Raw genomic sequence first — 17,465 nt, 5'->3', positions numbered from 1 at the left:
TAAAAATTTTAGAATTTTATTATCATAAAATAATATTTATTACCCTGTATTTCATTGATTTATGAGAACGAAAAAAACTCAAATGCCAGGTCATTCCAATTATATCGTTTAATATTTAATATATTTTAAACAGTTATCGACGTAGGACAACATAACAAAATTTAAGGGCTCATAACGCCCCATCCCCCACCCCCAATACCTATTTAAATTTATTCTTAATCTAATCAGACATCAATCTCTTGATGATGCCCTGAAGATTCAAACCAATTGCTACCATCAATCTTTATTTTAATTACAACAAACTAATTTTTATTAAACATTTAATGATCCATTCACAACAATGTCGCAAATATGAAAAAAGCAACACAAATCAAAAGACTACAACAGTTGGTGATTATATGGCATTGGACTGGCTCAATCAATCAAATAACTAAGAGTTCAGAGATACCCTTACTTATATTTAAGTATATAATAAACGAATACTCTGAATATTCTGTATATCAATTTACTTTACAACCAATATAATTTTGGCTTCATGTTTCATATATATATACATCAGTTTTTATTAATTTTATTAACTCTCTTTCCATTGTGTCGAATCACCAGCCCTTGGGGACTTAGAATGTTTAATGAAGTTGTCTTTCAATATAGCTTATTCTAGTTTCTGTAGCTTTCTGTATTTGATGGAACGGTTCCTGTTTCAGTGCCTCTTTATAAGAATATGAAGCCCCATGTAAGTCCCCAACAAGGTGCTGACAAATCCCTAGTATCTGCTAGGCTAGGTCTCTTTGATGTGTAGATATCGCCAATCATCATATAACAGCAGAGTTTTAAAGTCTGACAGTGACTGTTGATATAGAGACTGATTCCCTAGTCTGTAGTAAGATAACACAGACAACCATTCTAGTGTAAGAAATGGAGATATAAATAGATATGCCTTTCCATTCTTCTCGGCTTCTTGTTGTTCTAATAATAATTCTCGAATATATAAAGTACTCACTTTAAGATTTAGGTCCATTGCCCATGCCATTTTCATTCGCTGAGACAGAGACAGACTACATACAGCTTTATATTTCTGTTCGTTTATAGGATAATAATACGAGATGAAAGGCTGTGAAAGTCTTTTTCTCATGAAATGAATTAATCTTATCGTTTTATGATATCTACCAATTCTATAGTAATACAAAGCTAAGTACAGTAAATCAGACACACAACCTATCCTTCCTGCCAGTTTCAGTATGTTACAAGATATTCTTTCTAATGCAAACGTTTCTTTATGACAGATACAGGAAGAACTTTGTGCCGTGATGAACACTATGTCAATAAGAGTTTGAGGTGTACAATATTGTAAAGTAAGTGTTTGGTATGGCGAGAATGAAAATTGCAATAATCTTTCAACCGATTTCAATTGTGTAACAATTTGTTGATAAGAGCTAATTGAAAACGAAAGAGAAAATATTTCAATGTTGGCATTTCTATCTATTTCTAAAACAGAATTAACATGACCCTCGACAAAATGAACCACAAACGATAGAGTCCTTAGAGCTGGATCCAGGATTGATCTGAGAGTCGGACTAAGAAGAAGACAAGACACACCCATTCTGTAATATTGATTAAGTTGTTCTAGTAAACAACAACGAGTAGATCCAATTACTTTGTTTGAAAACATGTTATTTTGTGGAATGAAAAAATTGGGAAACTCGCCATGGTAAACACAATGAATGAGATATTTAAAACATTTCCAGAAACTGTTCAGTAAATTGTTTCGGCACCATTGAGTAGTATTCAACTGCATTATCCAGAACATTGAAGTTTTTATGTGATATGAACAAAGTAATGGTTCGCGGATAATGTGATTGATTACTTCCTTCAGAAATAATTTCAGTAGACCGTAACATAAAAATTGGGTATGGTTCATGGTACAAACTAATTTATGTTCGGCTCGAGAAAACGATAATCTCCACTCTAATTCATAGTAAGGAGATAAAATATTATTCCCGATAGCAACACAATGAAAACCGTTCTTCAGAATTTCAGTTAACACAAATTCAGGAGGCCAGGTGTAATCACGAGATCGGTTAATCCAATTACTTGTTATTTTTGTCCAGTGTATACTGTTAAGACAAAGAGCATAATCAATTTCAATATTTTCACAGTAACCAGTTAAACAAGGACCATGTCCGTCTATATTTTGATATCCTTTGTTTTCTTTAAACTCTCGCAAATATTTTTCCTTCCAAAATAAATTTGAAAGATAGTGTGTACCGTTCAAGGAAACAAGTGCTGATTTGATCATGGTGTCCTTTGGCTGTGTAAGGAGTTGTAATCGAACAAATCCAGGCGGTGTATCTGTCTCTTCCATTAGAATAATGGTATGTTTTGATGCCTTGTAAATGCTGGACTGAGATAGTTTGCTTATCATTTTATGGCTATGAATCCAAAACATTGTATCCCGATCAGAGGAGTCAAACCGAAAACCTTCCCTGTAACTACCAGAGTCTATATATCTACATCCAATATACATTTGTACAGGTTTCCTTATCATCTCCTCCATGTCCATCACGTCCCTTCTGATGGCCACTTCTGTCGGTGTCCCTATCTTACCACACAGACCCACGTACAGGACCTCAGATAGACGAGGAATGTGATCCATTCTAATGATAGAAAAGAATAAATATATATTAAGGACACTAAAGACTTGTTGAGATTGATTGATTGATTGTATGTTGTTTAACATCCCTCTCGAGAATTTTTAACTATATGGAGACGCCACCACATGCCGGATAAGGGCTACAAATTTTGTCCTATGCTCGGCACTCAGGGCCTTTGAGCAGTGAGGGAATTTTTTTGTGCCAGCACCTACTGCGACACGGGGCCTCGGTTTATACGGTCTCATCCGAAGGACCGGTCACCACGTCCGGTGTAAAGACGAATAATGATCCCCATCGAATAATGACCGGAGGTCATTTTTCAACAGCGAAAAATGACCCCCGGTCATTATTCGACGTAGAAAAATAACCCTTTTGCCCGTAGAAAAAGTGTCACCACCCAAAAAATTTTGCAGAACCCACGTGAAGAAAAATGACTCCCGTAGAAAAATGACCCCCTTTAGATTGAAGCTGAAATTTTTAGGGGACAAAAAAAAAATTAGATAAAGAAGCATATTGGCCAAAATGCTCACCTGAGCTTATTGGGAATAAACTGATGATATGTTGATCTCATAACATTATACAATTATAGCTATATTTTAAGGTCAATGCAATGATTCAGAATCTAAAGAAGTAAAAGATTTATCAAGCCTTAAGGGTTAGGTAAACATTGTTTTTTGATGGTGGAAATCATCGAACTGACAGAAAAAATCAGCAGTATTATATATTATTTTATCCTCCGCTTGAAAAGCGGGAGGGTATATAGTGATCGGGATGTCCGTCCGTCCGGCTGTTACGCTTTGAGGTATCCAACTCTTATCCGCAAATCCTCATATATAAAAAGATGTGTTTGTAAAACAGCTATGCCCCTGTATGGCAACATAGCGAAGATTAAACTTATCTTAAATGCAATTTTAATATATTGTTACCCAAAGTAGGGTCTTCTCACAAGAAATACAATTGCAAAATAGGAAAGCCCTAGCACCACTTGTTCAAAAGTAATGGCTAAGGATAAGTTTTTGAAAGGTAGGTCAAACTCAAAGGTCAAAGTTGATGATTTCTTAAGAAAATGTTTAATGTAACAAGGATTACATATGTGAAGTATGAATACCCTAGCCCCTACCGTTCAAAAGTTTTTGCCAAGGTAAAAAAAAAATCATAAGTACGAAAATCTCCGAGGTCAAGGTCAAAAGGTCAAAGTTTTTAGTATCCAATGAAAGGTAATGCCAAAGAACTACATATGTGAAGTATGATAGTACTAGTATCTACCGTTTAAAAGTTATGGCCAAAGTAAAAATTTGGCATTTTTGTGTAAAATGGGACAAACTCCAAGGTAAAGGTCAAAAGGTCAAATTTGGTGGTACCCAAGGTAAGGTCTTGTCACAAGGAATACACATATTAAATATGAAAGTCATAGCTCCAATAAATGAAAAGTTAAGGTCAAGGTTAAGGTTTTTGCGGACAAACAAACCGCCAGATAGACAGACGGACATACAGACGAACACGATAAAACTGTATACCCCCGAATCTTCGATTACGGGAACATAACTTTTCATATTATGATACATTATACAGAAGACGTTACAACAATGAAAATGTTTGTTCTGATTTTCATATTAAATTCTCTGAAAAATATACTCAGAACTGAGTAAAAGGGTGGAGTAAAACAAGAATTAAGGTAGAACCTATGTCGGAAAAGTCTTTGTCACAAGATTTTCAAACTTTTCAAAATGATAAATGAGTACTTGCTTATCAATCAGTTAAAATATCATGATATGTTTCCTTGTTTTTTAATCTAGAACAGGCCGTGAAACTTGGTATGGTATTTACATACTGCGACTTCACATTTTCAAATGTTTTTAAGGGTTCTTGTCATAAAGGGAATATGAAAAATCACAAAAATATTTTTCAAACATCGTCGTTTATAAACTTTATTAACTGAATAATATTAAACAATATTTTATCAAGAATAATTTCTTTTTTATTCAATTAACATAAAAGATAAGTCCACCATTAAAAAAAATAGTCAAATGAACTCTATTATTTTTAGTCAATTATGCACCCTACATTTGTAAATGTTTTTAGAAGTCTTTGTCACAATGTTTTCAATCTTCAATATGATGAAGAACATAGCCAAATGATTACAAAAAGTGATTGAAATATATACCTTCCCCCTCTAACTAATGAAAGATAGGCTATTTACCGATACTCATATTCTTGACCTTTTTGCACTCACACGGGATTTAATGATTAAATGTCTGTTTGGGGTTACTTTCAGATTAAATATTAATCAGAAATTGTACTTTTACTTTAAATAGATCATATTTAATAGAAAAATTGTAATCAACACCAAGAATATGAATAGGTAACAAATAATTGTTAAAAGGAATGCACATCATTTCATTATAGATATCACAAAAATGTACACACGATCAAACGATCTACAACACGTACATCTTTGACTTAGACACATTTCATCAAGATATTACACTATATAGCTGGCAACTAAAGATTTCTTACGATTTATGCATTCCTTCAAAATGGTTACATACCATTCAAATTATAACGAAAATTGTATGTACATTGTAATTTCATTACACTAGATAGTCTTGGGTTTGTCAACTTCAGGTCTAGATCTAGTAAATAAAAGGTGATTGCATATTTTCTCTTATTCCAGAAATATATTGCCATTAAGCTTTTTAAACCAAAAAATATATGAATTGAATTAAGATTATGTTGGCATGATTGAATTCTGTGAATTTCAAAATGCAGTATTTTCTACCATTTCTATTGAAGCTGTCAAGTACGGGAAAAAGTGGCATTGAATTAATTATGACGTCTTAATGGGTTAGCACAGGTTAAACACATTTACCAGATATGGTGTCATACGAAGTAGGTTCTACGTTAAAAAAATGTAATGAATACTGTGTGCTAAATCAAAAGTTTATGTCTACATGTATAGTTTTTGCATTAGAATGACTGTGTATTTTACACTAGCCCATAGCTTTACAGAGCATATCTTTAGGTCTTAGATACTTACCCCACCCCCTTTCTTATTTAGGAGGAAGTCGATATTGAACAAAAAAAAACAAACCACCCTACCTTTATTTTTCTATAAGAAGGAATTAAAAATTGGCTTAAAATAATCTACTATTCTACTAATTTTTAACTGTTACTTTGCCACAATACTTTCAAGTATACCTCCACCAACATTTAAAGTATGCTTTAATCATGGCGAAGTAAGATATGATGTGATAGTACTTTTGTGAAGGCTTAACTCCATTTCAATATTTTATCTAGAGCCTCTTTCAGAATTATTGAAATGTATAAAGTTTTATTTATATTTTTGCTTTTCATTTATTTTTTTTTTTTATTTTGGTTTTGATTTAACGTAATGTTCATTTTTTTTTGGGGGGGGGATAAAAATTTCCTCCTCTTTCATTGTCAAATAGGATTTGACAAATTTTAACAAACTAAAAGTTGAAATGACGGAAAATTTAAATTTTCCTATTAAAGAGTATTTAAACCTGATTTTTGCATGGTTTAATTTCTAAAAACATGTGGAATATCATTCTTTAAGCAAACATTATAAGGAAGAATATTAAAAAAAATTTTATTTACTTGACAATTAAAGAATCTCTTTTCAAACACAATTTTAGCATTAAAAGACTACGTGAATCTCTTAATTATTTCATACGACATTTTGTATTTTTCTGGTTACAGAAAATGTAAAAATTAGTTTCGCTGTAAAAAAGCTATCAAAAAGTGTATATTTTGTATTACTTTAAAGGGGGTCATTTTTCTATGGGGGTCATTATTCTATAGGACTAACATATAAAAAATGACCCCCTAGGACTCTTTTTCTACAAAAAATGATTTTTTTCTACGGTTGGGGGTCATTTTTTGTCGTTGAAAAATGACCCCCCGGTCATTATTCGATGGGGGGTCATTATTCGTCTTTACACCGGAAAGGTCCGAGAATTAGTCATTAGTTACCTGAGTATATAAAATACGATTGTGGTATTGCTTTCATAATTTTTTTTTTATCATTTAAAATCTTCTTTTGGTGGATTTATCCATAAAAATGTAAATTTGTTACCTCCTATAAACAATCTTAATGCCATGACGTCAAAGTCTTTAACGTCAACGTCATGATGTCTTAGCATTTTATTTGGAAAACAATGCTTATTTCAAACATCTGTAAAAAGAAAACCAGAAGAGATTTTGTTAAAAAATAAACTGTTTCACAACCTACACATTCTGGACTATCAATTGCTAAAAAATTATAAAGTTTGAAGATGGTGCGGATTTTCATGCTTCGTGGCTCTTGTTCCTTCGGGGTCGAGGTCAAAAGGTCAAAGTAGTTGGTTTCCACAGAAAGTCTTGTAACAAGGATTTCATTTGTGAAGTCCTAGCCCTAATCGTTCAAAAGCCATGGCCAATGTAAAGATTTTGAAAAAAAGGGTCAAAGGTTAAGGTCAAAGTTGTTGGTATCCAATGAAAGATTTTGTCACATGGATTAAATTTAAAGTATGAAAGCCTAGCCCTAACCGTTAAAAAGTGATATCCAAGATTAAAGTTTTTAAAAAGTAAGTCTTACTCCAAGGTCACAAGGATTATACATGTGAAGTATGAAAGCCCTAGCCTTTACCGTTCAAAACTTATGGGCAAGGTTTAAGATTTTTAAAAGTATGTAAACCTCTAAGCGAATCTTCGATTATGTAGAGGCAGAACTGTATTATATAGTTCTCTGCTTGAGAAAATTAGGACAGATTAAGTATTTTTCTTGTATTTTATACTTTTCTCAGTATTTAAAAATGGTAATTGATAATTCATCATAAATTTAACTTCAATTCCTGATGATTTACTTACCTTTCAACGCTAACAAATGGCTGTTTGTGGTAAAGGTCGTCGAAATAGAACTGTTTTAACCGACATTAATAAACTATTCACAGGACTGTTTTAAAGATCTGCTTTATCTTTCTGAATTTTCTCAAGCAGGGAGCTACAGTTCCACAGCTAGGCACAATGGCATTTGTACATTGCCATGATTACCGACCTAGTGACCCTTGAACTTGTCATTTAACCTACTTTACTAATAATTGCAAATAGGAATTGCATGTCTACTCATTGTGTCGCCTGCGGAGCAGACCTTTGTCTGTCTGTCTGCATCTTTCTAGCTGTCTGTCTGTCCATCTGTCATACCTTGTACCTCAAAAACTGAAAGAAATATAGATTTGATATTTTTCACATTTATTGCTTGACACTATGCCATTTGTGAAGTGCCATGGTTACCGACGTCGTGACCCTTGACCTTGTCCTTTGACCTAATCTACTAAAAAGTTAAAAGTGCCACTATACAGCATATTTTTGACATTCAAGGGGTAATTCTATTCTATTTAGCATGTACACTCAGTCTGATTATCATAAAACATGATGAAAAAAAAATCAGTGTTACAATTCACTTGACCTTGACCTCAAACTTACTTTTCCAAGTATATCCCGGAAAATTCAATAAAACTGAAAACTTTTGAATTTTTAGTTGCGGGTGTTAATAATTAACATTTATAAAGTATACATGTTTATGAGCTCATTATATTTAGGTCTTTCCACCTTTCTGTGGAAAGACCTATTGATTTTCTTCCGTTTCTTTTTTTTCTTATTAGGTCTTTCCACCTTTCCGTGGAAAGACCTATTGGTATTCTTCTGTTTCTTATTCTTCTTATTTTTCCGCCGTGTGATTTTGAGTTTCAAGATATATCGAAAAGATTTATAGTCCATAAGAATGTACTTTGTAAAAGATTATTGCAGTTGACCCTGCGTAAATGAACCTTGACCCCTTTCAGAGTTACGACCCCTTTCGCAAGAAATGCTTGTTATCGCTACTCCTTCGAAACTGTAAACCGTAGAGGTATGAAACCTTCACCAATGTCTTTGACTAATTTAGGAGACTCTTCAATCTATTCATTGCGAAAGCATTCTTTGACCCTTTCAATGAGTTATTGCCCCTGAAACTTTATGAATTTTAGAAATAATTTAAAATTTTCAAAATAAGAAGTCATAGAGACATGGGACCAACTGCATAAGATTCATTGACCTTTGACCTTAAAATTTGTGTAAAGGTCAAAGGTCAAGGTCATTTCAAAAATGAGAAATTTAGCTCTTTTTATATCTCTTTTGTCTTTCAACATATACTCAATGTCTATGTATCATTGATATGCACTCTTAAAACTATTTCAAGGATTTCCCTCTTGTCCCCTAAAAATTAACCCTTTTAAAAGTTATTGCCCCTTGTGCAAAAAACCTTGTTATCGCTACTCCTCCCAAACTATAGACCCTAGAGGCACCAAACCTTCACTAATGTGTTAAGGATCTTTATGCCTAACTTCACTGTATAAATGCAAAAGGATCTGATGACCCCTTATATAAGTTATTGCCCTTTAACTTCTTTGTACCTAATATAAAACCTTATAACTTGAAAACTATAAGACCTAGAAGCATGGGGTCAATTGCATTGTCACCCGTGACCTTTGACCTTGAGAATTTTTCAAGGTCAAAGGTCAAGGTCATTCCATTTTTTTTTAATTTTTTAATTTTTTCTATGTTTTAAGACAATTTTGTTTTTTTTTCATGAAATTTAATTTTAAGGAGTCAGATATAAAAGAAATTTGAAATTCAAAGAAGGTGGAAAGACCTCTTATTGTTCTGTGAACAATAAGTCTCCTAGTTATTTTTTATTATTTTTCCGCCGTGTGATTTTGAGTTTCAAGATTTATCATAAAGATTTTCAATTCATAAGAATGTACTCCGTAAAAGATTTTCGCAGTTGACCCTGCGTATATAAACTATGACCCCTTTTGGAGTTATTACCCCTTTCGCAAAAAAGCTTGTTATCGCTACTCCTCCGAAACCATAAACCGTAGAGAAATGAAACCTTCACTAATGTCTTCGACTAATTTAGTAGACACTTCATTGATTCATTGTGAAAGTATTTATTGACCCCTTCAATAAGTTATTGCCCCTGGAAGTTTTAGAATTTTACAAATAATTAAAAATTTTCAAAACGAGAAGACGTAGAGACATGGGACCAAATGCATAAGATTCATTGACCTTTGGTCTTGAAATTTATGGAAAGGTCAAAGGTCAAGGTCATTCCAAAACTGATAAATTTATCTCTTTTTATATCTCTTTTGTCTTTTAACATATACTTAATGTCTATGCATCAATAATATGTACTTTAAAAACTGTTTCAAAGCATTTATTCTTTTCCCCTTACATGACCCCATTTAAAAGTTATTGCCCCTTGTGCGAAAAACCTTGTTATCGCTACTCCTCCGAAACTTTAGACCGTAGAGACACCAAACCTTCACTAATTTCTTAAGGGTCTTTAGACGTAACTTCACTGTATAGGTGCAAAAGAATCTGATGACCCCTTGTATGAGTTATTGCCCTTTAACTTCTTTATACTTACTATTAAACCTTGTATCTTGAAAACTATAAATGGTAGAAGCATGGGGCCAACTGCATTGAGACCCATGACCTTTGACCTTGAATATTTTGTCAAGGTCAAAGGTCAAGGTCATTGCAAAAATGAGAAATTAAGCTCTTTTTATATATCCTTTGTCTTTTAACATATGCAATCAGTCTTTGCATCATTAATATGTACACTTAAAACTATTTCAAAGATTTCATTCTTGTTCCCCAAGATAGACTCTATCAAAAGTTATTGCCCCTTATGCGAAAAACATTGTTATCACTACTACTTCAAAACTGTAGACCGTAGAGGCATGAAACCTTCACTTATGATTTAAGGGTCTTTACGCACACCTTCATTGTATAAGTACTAAAGGATCTAATGACCCCTTATATGAGTTATTGCCCTTTAACTTCTTTATACTTACTATTAAAACTTATATCTTGAAAACTATAAATGGTAGAAGCATGGGGTTAATTGCAATGTGTCCCTTGACCTTTGACCTTGAAAAAATTTTCAAGGTCAAAGGTCAAGGTCATTTCAAAAAAATTTTTTTTTTTTTACATTTTCATTTTTTTTTCAAGCCATTTCCCTTAAAATTAAATTTAGAGTGTAAAATTTAAAACTATAAGAAATTTAAAAAGGTGGAAAGACCTCTTATTGTTCTATGAACAATAAGTCTCCTAGTTGTTCTTTGAAACTGTATGTACGGAAAGTCCAAAGTGACGGACACCCCATCATTCACTATATCATGCTGTACAAATACTCCCGCTTTTCAAGCGGGCATATTAAAAAAAAATTAAGGTAAACATACAATTACAATAACTGTATAACCGAAGTTAGTTTAATTGGACTGATAATTAACACCTGTGGTCCTCCGTAGGAAGGCTACGCTATTGTTCATAAACTTACTCTAATTTCCATGATTTTCAGCAGTAGAGGCAATATTTTTAAGCTTTATTGAGATGAGACACAAAATATTTATCGAAAGGGTTGACATACTTCCGGATTTTCCTTTTTCTGAACATAACACGATTACAGTTTGAATCGGAGTACAAATCTTAAAAGTACACAAAGGGACTCGCATGTTAAATTTCATGCAACCTATCTCAGGGTAAATATACATACCTCTCAAAATTCAACAGCCAAAATTTAATCTAGAGAAGTATGATCTCATATGATGAGATTTTATATATAGATACTTCCTTAAACACGTCATATTTAGATTAAAACTTATAAAAATCGAAAATATTTATTTGCTAGGAGAATTTTTGAAATTTTTTTCTGGAAAAAAATAACCAAATTAATGTTGAATCTGTCCAGGTCCTTAAAAAAATCGCAGAATACGGTAATTTGTGAAAGTTCTCAAAACCTAAACCGTTTACGTGCCATTTACTCTTCAAAATTATTAAGATTTGATATCTGTCTTTTGTTAACAAAATAATAGCTACGCTATAAGTTCTATGACGTCACAATACAAGTCGTCATAAAACGTCACAATACAAATTTGTCATAAAATGTCACAATACAAATCGTCATAAAACGTCACAATACTCCAAAGCAACTTTGTTTGTGAAAGATATCTAGTGAGTTCAACAAAATCAAAATGCTGGACAGCATTAAAAGGACTCTGGTAAGAAACAAATCTTGTTTGTATGCAGTATGCAATTGACATTTATAAGAATGTATGAGGACGATTTAAAATGTTTTCATAATGTGACGAACTTTTTTGTTGTTATCGGGAAGGGATAGGTTGTGTATATAGAGAACTATTGGGACAAAATACCAATGGCTATTCGGAAAATGCTTAATTAACTTTTCAAGAAGATTATCCAAAGGTTATCAATCCATTTCCATGAAATTTATGTTCAAGTTTGAAAAAGTACTGTCCCTGCATCGGCAAGTGAGAGTCCTGTGATAATTTATATAAACTATAGATGGTTTAAGGCTTTATATGAAAATAAGTAGGAAAATTTAAGTAGAAAAAAAAAACAGAAGTGTGAGGTTAACAATGGGTAATGGCTAGGGGTTTTCCTTGATGACTGTTCAGGTACACCTCATGGTAATCATTACCTTCTTCAGTTACAATTTGTAAAAAAAAAATAATTATTTCTTTTTAAATCTTTCTTTTCAGCTCGTGGAAGAGAAATATATAGAAATATTTAATAAAGTGTTAGAGGAATTCATGAAAGTTCTAGATATGGTAATATTTATTAATGTATTTTAATTTAATTTAATTTTAACAGAATGTGAAAACTAAGTCTGTAGAAATCAATTTATTGCAAAAATGAGAATGCATAATTATGTAGAACATGTATAATTCATATTAAATTGATTTTAAGTCTTATTATTTGCTTGTACACAAATATTTAACAATCATATTAAATTGCTTTATACAAAATTTAACGGTTGTTGTAACATATAAATTATCATTGGCGTTTTAATAAGTAGCATGCATACATAATTTATTTCCTTATTTAGCTGAATCAAGAAACCTTTATGAGTGAGGGGACTGGCTTGCAGACTTTTACAAAGGTTTGTAAATAATGTCTTAAAGATACTGGTAATACAATCATACAAATTTATGTCATTAGTCCAAACTATATTTGATGTAATCAATTACATGTAAATTTTTCATAGCTTTAAATCTGACCTTCATTTATTTTTTTTAATATATACTAGTCAATTTTGAGGCAAGTATTCGAAGAAGAGAAAGGGAAACTCGAAAAGGACCTTGCAGAGGAAATATGCCTCAAGGCAGCACACATAATACTGGTAAGTATTTATAAACAAAAGAAGAGGAAGTGTTTCTAGATAAATGTTTGAATTATTTTATGTAACCCTGTCATTTACTTAAAATTAAATTAATTAAATATAATTCTGCGCTTGCCAAAGTACTACAGTATGTCCATCAATTACATTTGGTGGCAGATTTATTTTTGTGTAGTGCCATCTTTTTGCTGTATACTTACAGTTTTTTTATATTTCTTGTATCTAGAAGGATGGTACAGAGCCATTCATGATGGATGCATATGACCCACGCCAGGTACAGATCAAAGCAGCGGTAAGTAAAAATAATTGAAGTTCTTTTTCTTCGAATTTGAAATTCGTTATATGTTTCTGGTTTATATGCATCTCATCTTTTTCATTAAATGTGATACAAAATTGGATACACATATTAATTAATGCTTAATTGGGCACTTAATCCTACTTTCTCTTTCTGGACTTTTTTCTTAGCACTGGAGTTTGACTGATAACCAATATTTCAGAGTTTTTGATTACTAGTATTGCTATTTTTCCTGTGTATTTGATATGTATCACATGGCACATAAGAATATAAATTTAATGTTAATTACTAGGTTAATATTTACGCAGATATATCCATTTAGGTCATATATATGTGAGAATTAGATAATTATATGTGTTCAAAAACCTTACTTGTCCTTTATAATTTGTCTTAATTTATGGTAATTTAAGTACGATCAACCAAGCATAATGAAGAATTAAGACACCGTGTTGAGAAATCAAATTTGTTTATCTTTTCTAGATTTTCCTCAAAAGTATAAGGAAGAGATTCGAAGAAGAACTCAGAAAAAATCCTGACATAAAATTGAACATCTTTAATGAAATGATGGTAATTAGTACATATATAAATTGTTCATGTTTTGTTTTAATAAAACCCCAACATCAGGAATAAATTGTTTTAAAGAAAAAAGTTTTACAATATGGTTTTGCAAGATAATTGTTTTTGATAAAATGTTTTTCTACAGGCAGCAGAAAAGACTGACAAGAAAAACGAAGTAAGTTTAATCTTTTAAACCTGACTCTTTAAAATGCATGAATACTTCTATGCTGATGGGTTATAGTACCACATCAAACCCTAAGATTAATATTTACCCAATACACATGCAGTCATTACATTGTAACTCCTCTACACATGTATTGGATTATATGTTTTAGATTAAAATTAAACTTTCCCTTTAGACATACTTGAGAATATTTTAAAAATATGTTCTAATCTGATGAAAGAGTGCCTCTTACTAGTATACATAATATAGCTGTATACATGTAACTGCCTGTCATAAGCTGCATGTAAAACTTTTCAAATTCTACAACTATACTTGGCCAATTTCAATCAAATTTGTTCTAGCTAAAGAAAAGCCAGTATGTCCCATTCTTATATAAGTGGATATGATTAGGACAAAAATATTACATTGAATTTTAGCATCTGGTGTGCCATTAGTTTTGTGACCAAAAACAGGAATGTTTACATACATTTAGATTCTTATCTCTTTTTTTATAGGAAGCAGCAATAACTGTTCAGTCTTTTATTCGTAAATGTATTGACCAAAAGAGGTATAAGAAATTGAAGAAGTCAGCGCGGATTATACAGAGTCGCTTTAGAGCATGCCATACCATGAAAGAAACCCAAAAGAAATACCTTGATCTGAAAGCAGCAGCTGTGACTATACAGGCCTGTTATAGAGGCAAGCGAGTCAGAGGCCTCTACCAAAAACTCAGAACTTCTACTGTACTGCTTCAGGCTGTATTCAGAGGGTTCCTGGTCAGAAAGCAGTTAAAGGAACGCCGTGCTCTCATCAAACAGGTACATGAGACAATTTATTCATGGACAATGTTAGTTTAAAAACAGCATTATTAATTTCTGATATCAATGATAACAAGATGCGTTTGTAAACCACTGATGCCGCGGTATATGCTAGCTAATGGCAATTAGTGTTAAAGTGTCTGAGATGCAAATCAATCTACAAAGGTAAACATTAATATGTCAAAAATATGTATCACTTTGTGGAGCCGAGAAACAACTTTACAGTCACTCATGAAACAGGTAGATGGGACCATTTTCTATGGAAAAAATCATTCGAAAAATAGCAGAATTAAATTCTAATGATAAAAAAAAAGAAAACAAGCAGCTACCAAAATACAGGAGACAAATATCAAATATACACAGGGTTGTCCCTAAGACCCAGAGTTAGGAGAATTTCCCCACCTTAGCACCCATAATTTTTTTCTAAATATTTACATTTCCAAAGTTTTTGTTCGAGATAAAATTACAAATAGTTTATGTACTTTATTTCACCATCAATGTACTGGTTCATCGATGGGCGGCTAAATAATCACGTGCAGGGCGGGAAAAATAGCTAGAGAGAAGCAGGGCTTAATGTAGCATGTGGATTGGAGGAATCAAGAGCATTTATATATAAAGAATAACTGTAAGATTTTACGATTTCATGACAATAATCAATCGATTGGTTGCGTGATAATTTCATTGCAAATTATCACGCAAGCCAATAGATTGATCATGTCATGAAATAAAAAATGTGACAGTTATTCCTTAATTGTGGTATTGCCCTTCAAGTCCCTGATAGGGGAAGAATACTTTGTATATGCAAGTTTGGAATAATCAACAATTTTTACCTTTTAGATTTCCCTAGAATACAGTTATGTTTCCTTCCTTTATTACATTGACTTTAAGGATATCCGATCCTCAGCAAGGAAGGATAACTCCAAAAAATAATAATTCAATTTAAAATGCATCAAAATGAAGCTTGAAAATGCAACAATTTTATTTTATTCATCTTTATAAGTTTCGATGTTTTTGGAAGTCTTTGAAAAGGTCTTATAAAAGTTGACATTTGTACCCTATAAAAGGAAAAAAATGAAAACAGTTTTAGAGAAATTAAAATTTTCTTGAATCCAGCCTTAGATACCAATGCTTATTAGCATGATATGAAATAAGAAGTAATTTGTGGTGTCTTGCAATGACAGCAAAAGCCTTTTACACTATGTATTATAGAATACATGACGGAAATAGAAGACAAAAAATACCAAATAATAATAAGTATGAAAATCATGACAGTTTCTCTAATGCCTGGATACCTATCGTTTTTTAACCTAAAATATATTTGTTGATCGATTTGCAATTAGAAAATGCATTGCTGATATTCCAATTCGCTTTTTCTGCAAAAATATTTGAGATTTGACAATTTTCCCTATGATATGATTAACTTTAATCTTTAACTTTAAAGAAATACTGTGTATAAAGTTAAACAACTTTGTGGATTCATAGATACTTTAATGCGTATTTTTCATTACTTAACTGCTAATTTTATAAACCTGAGGATCTGACTACCTTAAAGGGGCATGGACACAGTTTCAGCTTAAAATTTTCAAATTTATTTTTCTATTTTTATAAATATTTAATGAAGATCTTTCAAATGATCATCAAAATTTGAACTTCACTGTGTCTTCAGTTGTCGAGATACAAGACAGATTTAGAGCTACAAACCATTAAATTGTTATGTAAAAAGGGTCTGTGTCATGATTTTGTTTACATAGGTTAATATACTAAATATATATTTGTTCAAAACAGATATTTTTAATGAAGAAGTTAATTCTAAACATGATTAAACAGTTTCTTGAGATTTACTGAAATTCATTGTATTATAAATATGATATTTTCAATATGAAAACAAAAACAAGGCACGAGCCTTGTTAACATTATGAAGAACTTTAAGATCTGTATCTTGTATGTTATTAAACAAACGATGCTCATTTTTTGCTGTTCTTTAGATAATATATCAGTTAGGAAATGTGAACATTAAAATTGGTTTTAAAAAATCATTTGAAACGATGTCCATGTCCCTTTAAGCGGTTTACTGCATGAATTTTTTTTTTTAAATTTAAATCTATAACTACAATTCAATTGGTGACCAAATTAAGGAATATTTACATGTATATACATGTACATGCATGTAATTTGATGACTTGTTTGTCGTTGTTGCCCATAAAACCTCCTGAAAATTAATTACATGTAGTATTTTACAGCACTGAATACTTAATTTAAGATTTTCATCAATCTATTTGTTTTTTTAGGAAGCAGCAATTACCGCTCAATCTTATGTGCGTCAATGTATCGACCAAAAGAGGTATAGAAAAGTGAAGAAGTCAGCGCGGATTATACAGAGTCGCTTTAGAGCTTGCCATACCATGAAAGAGACCCGAAAGAAATACCATGATATGAAAGCAGCTGCTGTGACTATACAGACCAGTTATAGAGGCAAGCGAGTCAGAGGCCTCTACCAAAAAATCAGAACTTCTACTGTTCTTCTTCAGGCTGTATTTAGAGGGTTCCTGGTCAGAAAGCAGTTAAAGGAACGCCGTGCCCTCATCAAATAGGTAGATAGGACAATTTATTCACGGAAAATTTTATTTTTAAAAAAAAAAGGCAGCCAAAAAAAAAGCGGTAACAAATATCAAATATACTCAGGGTTGTCTAACAGACCAAAGGTCTTGAGAATTTACCCACCTATATATAATTCCCT

At 32.0% G+C, this 17,465-nt stretch overlaps 2 protein-coding genes across 2 annotated transcripts; one reads left to right on the top strand and one right to left on the bottom strand.

The window, feature by feature from the left end:
* Positions 1 to 334: 334 nt before the first annotated feature.
* LOC134250132 (uncharacterized) lies at positions 335 to 2,673 on the bottom strand. Its single transcript, XM_062732486.1, has one exon. It carries the CDS (start codon positions 2,651 to 2,653, stop codon positions 779 to 781), a length of 1,875 nt encoding a protein of 624 aa, XP_062588470.1. The 5' UTR covers positions 2,654 to 2,673; the 3' UTR covers positions 335 to 778.
* A 9,800-nt stretch (positions 2,674 to 12,473) lies between these two features.
* On the top strand, positions 12,474 to 17,319 carry LOC134250124 (abnormal spindle-like microcephaly-associated protein homolog). Its single transcript, XM_062732474.1, has 7 exons — positions 12,474 to 12,657; positions 12,805 to 12,897; positions 13,121 to 13,186; positions 13,670 to 13,756; positions 13,893 to 13,922; positions 14,426 to 14,728; positions 17,017 to 17,319. The coding sequence occupies exons 1-7, from the start codon at positions 12,622 to 12,624 to the stop codon at positions 17,317 to 17,319; spliced, it is 918 nt and encodes a 305-aa protein (XP_062588458.1). The 5' UTR covers positions 12,474 to 12,621.
* The last annotated feature ends 146 nt before the right edge of the window (positions 17,320 to 17,465 follow it).

This window comes from Saccostrea cucullata, unplaced genomic scaffold (assembly GCF_032062105.1).
Source record: "Saccostrea cucullata isolate Sc308-1 unplaced genomic scaffold, CSIRO_AGI_Scuc_v1 ctg13021, whole genome shotgun sequence".
Lineage (NCBI taxonomy): Eukaryota > Metazoa > Mollusca > Bivalvia > Ostreida > Ostreidae > Saccostrea > Saccostrea cuccullata.
Note: the sequence above shows the minus strand (reverse complement) of the source record. Positions and strands in the feature narration are given on the sequence as shown.

Excerpts from the sequence above, each read along its gene's own strand:
- LOC134250132 (XM_062732486.1), bottom strand. The coding sequence starts at position 2,653 with ATGGATCACATTCCTCGTCTATCTGAGGTCCTGTACGTGGGTCTGTGT.
- LOC134250124 (XM_062732474.1), top strand. The coding sequence starts at position 12,622 with ATGAGTGAGGGGACTGGCTTGCAGACTTTTACAAAG. Across the intron at positions 12,898-13,120 it reads AGGCAGCACACATAATACTG|AAGGATGGTACAGAGCCATT; the intron begins GTAAGTATTTAT and ends TCTTGTATCTAG. Across the intron at positions 13,923-14,425 it reads AGACTGACAAGAAAAACGAA|GAAGCAGCAATAACTGTTCA; the intron begins GTAAGTTTAATC and ends CTTTTTTTATAG.